Source organism: Amphibalanus amphitrite, unplaced genomic scaffold, assembly GCF_019059575.1.
Source record: "Amphibalanus amphitrite isolate SeventyFive unplaced genomic scaffold, NRLGWU_Aamphi_draft 000010F_arrow, whole genome shotgun sequence".
Lineage (NCBI taxonomy): Eukaryota > Metazoa > Arthropoda > Thecostraca > Balanomorpha > Balanidae > Amphibalanus > Amphibalanus amphitrite.
In genome coordinates, this window is record NW_024881506.1 from 1773454 (window position 1) to 1786414 (window position 12961).

At 49.6% G+C, this 12961-nt stretch overlaps 1 protein-coding gene across 2 annotated transcripts in view; it reads right to left on the minus strand.

Moving 5' to 3' along the window:
- LOC122381252 (kin of IRRE-like protein 3) overlaps positions 1-1006 on the minus strand; it is a 102731-nt gene extending 101725 nt beyond the window's left edge. The window contains exon 1 of one of the 2 annotated variants that reach the window (XM_043365219.1): positions 716-1006. In XM_043365219.1, the coding sequence (XP_043221154.1) occupies positions 716-767 (52 nt within the window). In that variant the 5' untranslated portion in view covers positions 768-1006. The remainder of the gene's footprint in view (positions 1-715) is intronic. The other variant, XM_043365226.1, reaches the window with a different exon arrangement.
- Between the last annotated feature and the right edge of the window lie 11955 nt (positions 1007-12961).

The window sequence follows — 12961 nt, forward strand, 5'->3', positions numbered from 1 at the left end:
ATCTTTTAACAAAGAACGCAGAATATTTTACAGTCGTCAACGCATAACATGGAGACGTATAGCAAAAAAAAAAAAAACAATATGAAGAGCTAGGCAACCAATGCCTCCTACAATCAATGGTAGCAATCAAATGTCTCTCTCCTTCATTCTTAACTGTCTTCATTTTTAATGTATTTTGAATGTAACAGTTAATTGCTATTTCTTTTGTAATTTATGAGTCAATTTCCGTTGTGTTGTGATCTGCAAGGTCCAGCTGATCGTATTAACCGACGGTCACATCTTGCTAGGATGAGATTGATGCGGCCAGGCAACTTCATTGCTACAGTTCACCGCTGCTTAAAGCGTTCCTCTCGAAATGTAAATAGATGGTGCACACCCAGGGAATCATGGGAAAAATCAAAAGAGGACTTAGGATATGCAAACATCAGGACATTCTATTACGTGCCTAACCTGATTGGTCACTGGTCAGACAATGTGTCATTTGAGTAGGCAATGTCGACCATCTGTCGAACGCCAGTTGTACGCACAGCGTCGGCTCGGACGGCATGGCGGAGTAGCCGATCCATACACCATTTCTGTGTGCAATTGCCTGGCCACCTCCGACCCCGCCTCGTCCATTATAGGGTCGACCGGTGGAGCAGGCTGTCCGAGCCCTCCCCGCCGGCGGAGCAGACTGTCTGAGCAGCCCACTCCTGAACGGAGGACGGGGACTCACCTGAGAGCGCCGTCAGCAGCAGGACGGCCGTCCCCAGCAGCTGCGTCCCCATGGTGTCCGTCCTCAGCGAGACAGACCAGAAGACCGTCCTCCCGCCGCTCCCCTCGGTCTCGGGAGGTCCTTCGTCCGTCCTCTGGTGCGCGCGGCTCGCCGACCGGCCGGCCTGCTCAGTCTCTCTGTGCCTGTATCAGTCACCGTCTGCTGTCGGTCCACTCGTGCTGTCCGCCTCAGCCCGGTCTCGGCCCGTGCCGTACCAACCACCGCCGCCGGAGCTGGCTGCTGACTGACGCCGGCCGCCGGCCGCCGGGCGCCGCCTCCTCCACCGGGAGCTGGCACCTGCGCCGCCCGCCGACAGGCGGCGCGCAGGTCGGCCGCGAACCGTCCGTGACGGGCTGGAGCTGCAGCTCTCGAATAGAGGACTCCCAGCTTACTGTGGGGACTGAATGATGGGAAACATAAAAACAGTATAGTGAACTGAAGCAGAGTAACCAGGCGTTAACAGTTGGCGCTTGAGCCTCAGCGTTCAGTGATAATGCACGAGAACACCAGCAGCGCAACATGAACCATCGAATCACCCAGCGTCCCTCAAAACAAAGCCCTGTAGCAGAGCCAGCTCGACCTTTCCAGTCCCTCCCAGAGATAGCTGAAAACCATTGAGTCCCTGGTGATCAGGACCGGCGATCTTACCTTCCAGGCCAGTGACCGGACCAGTGACCTCAGCAGTAGCCGCACCAGTGACCCCTCAGTGACCTCCTAGTGACCGGGCCAGTGGCCTCTCAGTGATCGGACCAGCGACCTCTCAGTGATCGGACCAGTGACCTCTCAGTGACCGGACCAGTGACCTCTCAGTGACCGTGCCAGTGACCTCAGCAGTGACCTCTCAGTGACCGTGCCAGTGACTTCAGCAGTGACCGGGCCAGCGCGAGCGGTCTGGGCGGCGAGGCGTGTTCCATCATTGATGTGTTCCACTGCTCAGTCGTGTCCGTCGGCCGGCGACACGGCCACGTTTATTGGCCCGGTCGCGCAGGTCCGTGAGTCCGGGCCGGCTCAGAAATTCATGGCCGCGCCGATCGTGACCGGGTGGTCGGCCGGAGGTATCCGTATGTCGGTGGGACCATGCTGACGCTCATGACTGCCGACCGCTCAGCAGGGTTTGATGCTTTGATGGAGAGCAGACCTGGCGCCGGATTCCGTGATTTCAAAGGCGCCAAGGCGTCAGCCACTCACGGAATCCCAGACGTCTTAGCACGGCATAGTCACTAGTCGTTTGTAGTACCCTGTATATCAGCATGGTGAATTGCTGACATTCCCAGTCCTCGTAACCCTGCTGGAAATTCATATATCTGTCCGTTCTAGTAATATAGAAGTTTTACAAACGCTTCCTATGACACGTGTGCATGTGTCGATGTTATGCAGCTGAACAGTCCCAACTCCCAGTTGAGTGTTTTTCTGTGGTGGCTGTGCCGTTGATCACAACATGCCGCATTGGGCGGGCTGAGGCGCGACGGCCAACAGACCGTGGTGACGGGCAGAAATGACGGCCGCCGCCCCACGACCGTGATTTGAATGGTCGGAAAGTGCCTGGATGGCGACACAAGTGGGGGAGGCTAATTGTGCGCCTAAATAATGCAATCCAATTACCATTTCAGCGCGCGGGCACTAATGAGGCGCGGCAGCATCTCCGAAATGGTAATAGCTGCGCGGAAAACATGATAGCTGAGCGCATCGCCCCCGTCCGCCAGCACTCCGGCCCAGGGACCGCGGATTCCGGGGGGCAGGGTGTGCAGTTGCACACCCTGAAAATCCTGAGGGTGTGCAAACACCTATTTTTGCACACCCACAGTTCGTTGTGGGGGCCCATGCGGCCCTGGCGCTTGAGTGTCCAAGCCGATTCTCGAGGGCCCCAGCGCGAGCCTGATGGTCCCGCACCGGTGCCTGAAGGCGTGAATAGGTTCTAGTGTTATCTCAGGGGTTATCTCAGAACCCCACCTACGCCATTTTTTAGCGCTCCCACCGGCTCTTGAGGGCCCAGGCTGATGCCCGAGGGCCCCAAGTCGATGTCTAAAGGTCCCACGCCGGTGTCAGTACCTACATGGCTAGCTCAGGGATCCACGCCAGTTTCTGAGGGCCCTAACCGGCTCTTGAGGGCCCCTTGCCCCCTGCCCTCCTTAACCCCTCTTGGGGCCGATGCCCAAGGGTCCTGCATCAGCACCTGAAAGCCCACAGAGTTATCTCAGGGCCCCATACCAGTTTCTGAAGGCCCTCGCCAGCTCTTGAGGGGCCCCAGACCGATATCCAAGGACCTCTGGCCAATGCCCGGGGGCGCAGGCCGATGCCCGAGGGCCCCAAGCCGTTACCCGAGGGCCTTACACAGCTATCTCAGGGTATAATGCCACTTTCCGAGGACCCTAACCGGCTCTTGAGGGCCCCAGGCCGATTCCTGAGATCCCCAGGCTGATGTGAGAGGGCTGACCGACTGAGGCGGCCCTTACGTCAGTTTCTAAGGGCGTCCACGACCGCCGTCTGGTCAAAGCTGATCTCTGAGGGCCCTACGCAGGTTTTTAAGTGCACTCAGCTCTTGTTTAGGATCTCACACCGGCCTCTGAGATCGGATGGCTTATGCATGCCGCAAAGCAGCCCTTACCTTACCGGCTCCTGAGGGCCCCATGCCAATACTCGAGAGTCACATTCAGTAATCTCAGCGCCCTACACAAGTTTGAGGAACGCCGTTCGGCCAAGGCTGACCTCCGAGGAAAAGCCCTTTGCAAGCCTCGGAGTGCCCTCACTTTCTTTTTTAGGATCTCACACCAACCTCTGAAGTCGCAGGGCTAAAGGATGCTTCTGATAACCCTCACTAGCTCGGACCCAAATCGATGCATGATGACCCGACAGAAGTGCCTGAGTAGCCCACACAGTAATCTCAGGGCTCACACCAGTTTCTGAGGGCCTACACGAACACTTTTTGGCCAAGGTCGATGTCTCGGGGCCCTATTCAGGCATCGAGGCTACTCGGGCGCCAAGAGACGGTGGGGGACCTCCAGGCGAGCTTGCTTGGTAGTAGTTGGTACCCCATGGAGCCGGCGAACGGTGTCAAAGAGCCTGGTGTGGGGGCCCAAGAAGCGGCGTGGGCATCCATATTTCTATGTACATGAGGTATTCCAGAGGCCGTTATGGGACCTTCAAAGACCGTGTGCGGTGCGCCGGTAACCCTTAGAATTGCCGGCGTTGGGTCTCAGGAGCTGGCGTGCGGCCTTTATGGGGCTCCAAAGCCAGCGTGTGGGCCGTAGAGCAATGGGGAAGCTAAGGGGGCCGGAGGCCAGACCCCCATAGGTCATAGGGGCCAAATCGATGGGCCCAAACATCCCGCCGGCCGTGTTTTATTTTTAAACTAATTCATGTAATCCATGATAAAAAGAAGTGTACCAACATCAACTGTGAAAAAGGGCTCTCTGAGGCCCGTAGGGGCCCTTGAAGGTCACTGTAAGCTGTAGGGGAAGCGGGGGTAACACCGCCACTGTGGGAAACACCGCCACCCCATCTGGCGGCGAAAGTATAACATGTGAAGTGTAAAAATCCGTTATTTCCTATTGACCGCACGAAGGTAAGCGTCTTCTGATTTGTGTTCCGGTGTTTCAGACTTCAGTGTAATCGAAGCTCAATGTGGGCATTTAAAGAAAAATGCACATTCTCTTATAAAAATTCGATGAGTTGGGAGCACTTTTGAATGTCTTTAAGTAGAGACTCATTTTGATTTACTTGATTACATCGAAAAATAACTGATCGGCTTTGTCCAGTAAGATAAGTTTGCTTGAACCGTGTAGTACATTCTTACCGCTGGCGATTTTTGCTTGTGATCACTTATTGGGGAACACCGCCACCCCGCGGTGTTACCCCAATTGAGGTTGCGGTGTTTCCTGTTTGTAGCGTGATAAGTGATGAAACTCCAAAGACACGCTTTATTTATGTTCGTAGATGTTCCTAAGTCGGGAATAAGCAGCTTATTTGATTTTTTACTTTATATTTTTCATGCATCCCGACCAAGCACTCACGGGTGGAGAATGTTTGAAAAAGTTACCCCGGCCGGCGACCGAAAGTCAGAAAGACGATGACGCTCAAATATTTGTCAACGGTTATCAACATTCAACAAGCCCATATTCTGTTGCATAGAATAATGGATGTCTGCCGTTTGTACGTTTTTAGGGAAAACTGCTGCACGCAGGTGCGGAAGATTTCGTAATTGTAACAACAATTTTGCAACACGCCTTAAAATTTCGGACGCATGTCACCTAGTGCTAGGGGTCATCAGGTCAAATTTGCTGGATGCTCGTGCTAAAAATGCCATCATGCCCTTTGCAAAGCTTATTCCGTGGAAGTTGCAACCTTCCCACACCAAACAAAATGTCAAATTTGACCGTTTTGACCATCTTATTGATTTGAGCTCGCACCTGAAATATTATTCGCGACCGAGCCTTAAACGAGTAATCGAATGTTTTGTTTGCAGTGTTTAAGCTCCGTTATGTTCATGAACTGTGAGAAAAGTTGTCGGAGAACGCTAAAATCAGAGAAATTTGGCTTTTGATGATCTATGGTGATTTTATTATTGAGCTTGCCTAAAACATGGCCAGATTTCTCTGATCACGTTTGTCGCTCTTTCAAACGTCGTTCCGCTTCTCGCCTCGTAGCCCAGTAGCCGAGTTAGAAGGAGCGTGAAAAGCCCACCTCTCGACTCAACGTGTTACGATAAGGCCACCACCCTGGCGCGGGTTAAGTTGGGGGAGCCTTGAGCCCCAGCAGCTCGTCCTTCTATCTCACTGATATTACCTTCGTCCTGTCTTGTGATGTCAGTGCCATCTTACGATAACGGCCCATAAATATGATTTACTTTGATGAAACATGTTGGGCTCCGCGATGAAAAGACTTAAAAACATAGAAGCTCCAAAATGAAAATAAAATAAATTTTCAAGAACTTTTCAAGGTAGATAAGAATCATGAGAGACGCTTTTATAGATGGCAGTTTTTTCGTATGGAGACAGCTTTTAGGATTTACAAAAGTGGAAAAAGTTACCCCGGCCGCGCCGGGGTCGGCTGAAAGTTACCCCGGCCACGGCCGGGGTGGCCGGGGCAGGTTCTCCACCCATGCAAGCACTTGCCAGCTGTATAAAACTGGCAAACAGCTGATGAACCTATATACCTATTTAGGTGTCCATTACCGATTATTTGCGAAAATTACCACTTACCGACAGGAAACTCATCGCACACGGTCTCTGAACAATTAAAAGCTTTCGTAGGAATGGGTTGGGTTAACATCAACACCGGTGGCGGGGTTACCCACACAATTTGTATGCAGCAAATATGCAAGGTATTTTTAAAAGTCGTGATACATGAAAACCTTTTAGGAGCATGCAAAATAAGTACCTAAAACACGTGAGAAAATGTTTAAATATTGTAACCAAAACAATAACTACCAAGATACTTCACACATATTCTCTCATTTTGGCGAAAAGCTTAGGGGGGGCGGTGTTACCCCCGCTTCCCCTAAGGGGCCTGTTTGGGAAAATCGGAGATTGATTTGGATCACGTTGCATGCATGCATGTGCATTTACTCTGCTAATGCATCTCCTGACCGTAAGATGCTCGCTCTGCGCTCAGTCATCTTACGACCGTCAATTTTGAAGGTTTTCCCGCCCCGCTTCCTTAGAGCCGGATTATTCCGGAGCAGTGGCGTCGCTGACTTTTTGGAAGGGGCCCGGCGTGAGATGGAGGCCCAATCGCCACATCTTGCACACCCTACGAGAATTTGAATCCGCGGTCCCTGCTCCGGCCGTAAAGGACAATCGGTTTCATCTGTTCTGTATGCAGCATGTACACGGCGTGCGGGCACGCAAAGTAAATAACAACGATCTGTTGTGAACAAAACTGAACCCTGCAGGCTACGACGAAGGATCTCACAAAATACTCCACTCCATTGCAGAAATATGTGAGCCTTTGCTCAGCAGTTGGTGCTAGTTTTATGTGTTCTTTAGAAGAATCAACATCTGATTGCAGCAGCAGCAGCGGGGATCCACTGTCCCCTCGGCTTTCAGGCCGGCCCGGCCCCATACGACCAGCCCTCTGATGGGATCAATCTCTGTCGGTAGACGCCGGACTGTGCGGGACAGGAGCTGATGACCGACTGTGGGCACCTTTGTGCCAGCAGCGACACGGTTCTCGGCTCGCCACCCTCCGGCGCTGCCCCCCCGTCCAGTGTACCCCTCCCCGCCCCCGCGCCGGGGCTAACGAGCCGCGCGGTGCGGCGGTGGAGAACCGAATCGAATCAGCCGCCGTAATGCGATGTGAAGCGCGGCCGGAGCCAGGCGCTTGTCGGGCGGGTCTCCCTCGTCTCCCCCAGGGAGACACGGCGAGATGGGTGTGTTTTCAGACCGTGTCGCTGAGACCGATTGGAGACAAGGATGTCTCCGTCTCCCGTCATCAGAGAATACACGGCTGGAACTGTGTGTCTGGTCTCCATCGCTGGGCGCTGACCGCAGCAGCGACAATCGGTGGATAGCAGACAGCGGAGCCGTACCGCCAGTGGAGGGGGAGGGGAGACACTGGGGGAGGTATTGACACACGTTAGTGGTAAGTCTGGACGGCATGCGCATGACGTGCTCTCCTGGACGGACGGTACGAGCTTTACGTTGTAAGCACAACTATGGATTTCGTATTCGAATACCGGCAGCGTATACAAATAGAGCACAAGTCAGAAGTGCGTTGCCTTCTGCTGGTGAATCTGTATATTTAGAAGCATTCGCTTTATTAGCTGAGTATGCTGGGCCTCAACTGATGCGTCTTTGCGGGGACCTCCGGCCGCCTCTGCACGTGGAGGCCAGCGCTGCAGCTAACGACGCCTTCCGACGCTGACGTTGAACGATGCTCCACTAAAACTCCGAGTTGGCTGCACTTTTCCGGCCCGTTTAAACCTTTCAGCGATGTCGACCAGAGAGCACTGTGACCGTTTTGATTGGGTGGCCGCACAGATGATGCAGCTTGTCTCGAAATAGCTATCGATCATAGCTCATTCTATAATAGATGGCATACAAACAATATTCAAGCGTTATTTTCAGTGAACAATGGACAACGATGAACGAGAACGATTCGGTCTACCTGGATTGTCCCGCCTGCTTGCCCTCTTTTGCGAGTATTTTAAGGCTGACCGTGACAGGGCCTTTGGACCAAACGCTCCACTGCGGTGGCGAGGAGGCGTTCTCCGCCGGGTTCCCTTGAATTCACTAGAATTAGAAGGTCTCTGTCTCTTTAGTTCATTCTTTCCGCCTGCTGCGCACAGTGTTCATCCAGACCCAAAGTGTGTATTGTAGGCTGCATTTGATGTTCAATGCGAATCTGTTTCAACGTGTAACTACTTGCACACGTGGTTGCAGTCAACCAGCCCACTTGGGACTCGGGGTAGGGGGGGGGGGGGGCGATTGCAAACCTAAGAAAGAATGGATTGAAATGCTTCGGCCGTTGATGCATGTGCATTTATATTGTGAGAGCATATTTTCTGTCGCAACTTTTTCACACAAATTTCTCCGAACCATACGTTTCAAGTGAACAAAACACGTGCAAAGTGATTCAGATGCTTTAACTCCTTTAACTCCGTTGTTTCCCAGGTTTGCCAGACTACGAGTATAGGGGAGAGTGGGGCACATTCGTGCAAAAACAATGGATAAATCCATATATCTGTTCTTTGGTTAGTGCAACGGCCAAATTTTTTATTGTAGTATGGTGAGGAACTATTGCAGATAATTTTCCTCCTGGAAAGTTTTCCTCTAAAATAATTGCTTCTATTAAAAAATACGTTTGCACGAACCTGCCCCACCAATGGGACACTTTCGTGCAAGGGATGGGGCACTTCCGTGCACCCTGCAAAGTTCGAGCAATTACCGGGCATTACCAGAAATTTACCAAAAGAAATTGGCAGGGGGTCATCTCACACTTGATTCCTTTCGACAAGAATGCATTGCACAACATATGTAGAAAGAATCAGAGTAGAGATGCCACAAATTTGCAATTTCATTACCCGCTCCGCCCTGCAGCTACCCCTTGCCCAACCACAACTACCCGCAAGCTGATTTTGGCTGAGCCGAACCCGCAAAAAACCCGCAATTTTAAAAACCTGCTTTTGCAAGAAAAAAATACAGCTGGGTCAATGCTAGAGCTATATAAACCTTACTTGCTTCATTGCTGTGCAGAAAAAAGACAGCCAAACAAATAGTAAGGACTTGAAATTGCTATGCTAAGCCCTCAGGAAGTGCACACTGGATAGTGGAAAATGAATAATGCATCAATACATTTGAAATGCCTTTCTGAAAAGAGTTCAGTAAAATCTTTCTCTCACCTTACCCTTCAGCATTGGCTGAGGATCGAAATTTCACTCTGGCTGCCTCTCAATGTTAGGCTTCTGGAATGATATTGTTATCAAAATGAATGTTGATATAAAAAGATATGCGATTTCCAGTTAGAAATAAATAGTGACACGGTGAATAATGAGTATCCAGTCGATCTACACATAAAACAAATCATGCAAAATCCCAGCAAAAACCAACTAAGCACCAATGAACCACGGATTTCTGTGGTGTTCACGGGCACCGCACACTGCTGCGTGCGGTGTGTGCGGTGCGTCCAGCAGGCGTGGGGGTAGGGGATGGGTAGGCGGTTCTGACGTCACGGCTGCGTGCGGTGGACGGTCCAGGGGGGTTCGCTCCCGTGCCTTCAGCATTACGAAAAATGGCAACAACCCGTGAGCAGCATCAGCGCTCACGCACATGTTCAAGGAAAACAACGTGTAATGGACTGCTAACGATGGCCCTCTCCACCAATCAGCGTTCGGCATCTCGAGCGCTGATTGGCTGGTAGCAAACGCGTCATATGTGGGTCTCATTTTTTGCAATCAGTGAACGCGTTGTTTAATACACAGTGGCCTATGGAGAATGGCACGCGGAATTGAAGGTCAGTGTTTTATTGCTTCTTACATGCGAATGGGGGTATTTGAGTGGCATTTGACACCATTTTCGAAATCTACAGTGAATTTCTGATCGACTCATGTATATATTTTTATGAATTTGACAGTACTAGTGCTACATAGTCGGTGTTTTATGTTGGTGTTGTTTCTCTCGACCTTTGTCTTGGACTTATATCATATCTTTTCTCGAAAATGCTTGCCATAACCAGGTCTAAACTGTATCTGTATAAAGAGAATATGTGTTGAATATGAGGAGAAAGTAGTTATGACCATTCTGCCTATCAAACTGCCAGAAGGTGTGCTTGTAAGGTGATTGAAACTGCAGTACGGGTTGCAGGTGTGGGTTTGACATTAGCATTGTTGCTGTAACCCCACTTGCTCTAATAAAATGGCAACATGGGGTTATGTACACACTATTGCACAGCCTGGTATCAAGCTGGTTGATATGTGGAGGATAATGAAAGCATAAAAGAATAGGAGCGTTGCGTCTTGTGACTTACGTCAAGTCATTTTAAATCAAATGATTGTGAATTGTGATTGTAACTTTTACTTCAATTATTATTGCAAGTTTTGACCTTTTTAATCATCAATTTTTATGTGTACCAATTTCATATGCCTCTGTAATGTCTGTGCGGCTTTGTGCAGTGTGCGTGTCTTGAAACAAACCAATTTATTTTGTACCTTTTTGTACTTCAACAAATGTATGTCAAAGGACAAAAATGTCATGTCTATTATCATTGACACTACTACAGCTAACTTTGCCTGTATTCCTATCTTTCAGAGGCATTCAATTCAATCTGCTTTCCAGTGCAGTACCAAGGAGGCTGCAACTGAAACTCGCACAAAGGCAATCAAGTGTCACTTCATCAGCCTACAGTAACAGCCCATCTGTAATCAAGATATGGATGAAGGGACATAGAAGAACAACCAGTTCAAACATGAAAAGATTGTATTTTGTTTTGGACTATTTCTTAGCATAACAGAACAGTACACTTGCTGCTTTTTATGTTTGCCCTGTGTGCAGTTTTGAATAATTTTAACCATGAGATGCTTTTGTCAACTATTCTCTTTACATAAGCTTCCTTTGTCATGCATGTGTAATTTTGAGTTTACATGCATAATGTAGGCACATTTCCCCTGGCTTCATAGAAGTTAAAACTACTTGCAAGCTTTGGTTATGGACATTGGTATTTGGTGCTATATATGATGCTTCAAATGTGTCCAGTAGTTGATGAAGGGAGAAGAGGAGTAGGACAGCTGATAGCTATTACCAAAAGTATGTGCTTGTCTACACTTCGGGCTGTTTTACTTCCTTGAGTTAAAAAACCCTCATCTTTTGTTTCTTTCCTGTGTGCCCATTGTTTCCATGGTGCTATACATAAACGTCAAGTTTGAAGTTGGTATCCAAGTGAGCAAAACGTGTATTATTTCAGTCCGTCTTGAATCATTCGTCTTGAATTATATCCCTAACTGACATCCTGTTATTTGTCCTGCAATGTCTGTGCCTGTGTCCGCCCTTACCTCCGGCTCCAGCCTCCAACCAGCCCTGCTGAGCTCTGTCGCCGGCGCGGTGTGTCGCAACGTGCTGTTTCTCCACTCCAGCCGACAGCTGCTAGGAATCGTCCTGTGCCATGCGCCATGCGACACAGCAATTATAAGCTGCAGGTCACATTCGGACTGATTGGCTCCGCGTATGTGCATCCGGCCGGGAGCTAGTCGATATCAGGGACGTGGGTCGGACTGTTGTGGCGGCGTGCACTGTGCTGGTTGAAGTTGTATTTCTGTTAGTGAAAAGCATTAATACATAACCGTGGCCGCAGCCCAATGTTATTGTGGATTTCAGAGGGAGTGGCCAGTCAGGATGGCCCCATGTGGGTATGGATCCAGTGTCCAGTGGGATTGGCTAAGATTTCCGGCGATTGATAAACGCTTCTATGATAGTAAACCCGTAAACCTATTGAGTTATGAGGGGAGGTCACGTGACGGACCTGACCTTACTAAACTCTTGTGAAAACACGACACATACGAACGGTAAGAAACCGACAACTCTTCTTTCTGCCAAGTGTCATCTTTCTGTGAAGGATTTCTTGGCACTGAGTGTTCAGAAATTGCGTTGTTTTTGGACTGTGCAGAGGCTCACGAGCGACGACATAGGTCAACAACCTGACCTACCTTAAATATGCGACTTGTACCATAAGATCCAGCTTGATCAAAAGATAGGACATGTCAAATTTCATCTCTTTATCTCAAAAGAATTTTGAGCTATCGTAAAAACCGCCAGTGTGGCACCATATCGCCTCCGCGCGCGGTCGGAAGGTAAAAGTTCGCCGGCTCTAACTAAATAAATAGTCGTCGTATCGCAAATTCATTGACGGCGTTCGAAGCGTCGTTCAATTTACTTTCGAAACATATCCTAACATTACCATTTAACTGCCTAGCGGAATCACCAACAAGCAAAAGTTCCGCGCATCCCTCCTCATACAGTGTTAGCGGCGGCCGGCCGCCGGCCGCTGACCCACATTCGCGTCATCAGGGAACGCCGCAACTAATTTATTGTTTCCAACTTTTTTCCCGGAGCGTTCTACCTGGTTTATATAGCCTTGGGACGGTCCGCTGTGGCCAGTCCCGACCGGCCACAGCGATCGCTGTGTGCGGTGACGGAAGGCTGACGTACTCGTAGGGACGAAGTGGGCGGAGCTTCGAGGCTGTGTGCGGTCCGACCGCACACAGGGCCCGTGAACAGCCCTGGGAACATGCGTCAGAAGCGTCGCCAACAGCTGATTGTAAGAAAGTTACAGCGACTAAATTCTTGCAGCCGTAGTTAGTGCGAACTTGTTGCGAAAACAGCGTTGCATAATGCATATTCACGTGCCATTCTGATAAAATTATTTTACGTAACAGCTACAGTTTTACAATTCAGAGTTAATTCACCGGTTAAGAAAAAGAGACACTAAGTACTAAATTAAATGTAATAATTTTATAGATCTGGTCTTGGTAATCCTCTCTGGCTGGTCCTCTCTCAGCATACAAATGATAAGGACATAAGAAGGCAAAAGAAATAAAAGAAATACGTGGTTTTGAAACATGTATAACTGCTATTTTGAGGTATTCAAAAACCAAGACAGAAAAATTGATTGTAAAATTATTATTGCGTCATCAATGACAGCTTTCCTTTGCCTCAGAGACCAAAATTGACGCAGTCAAATGCCAATCCTTGTCAGAATGTCGGAAGTGCGCCAGTATTG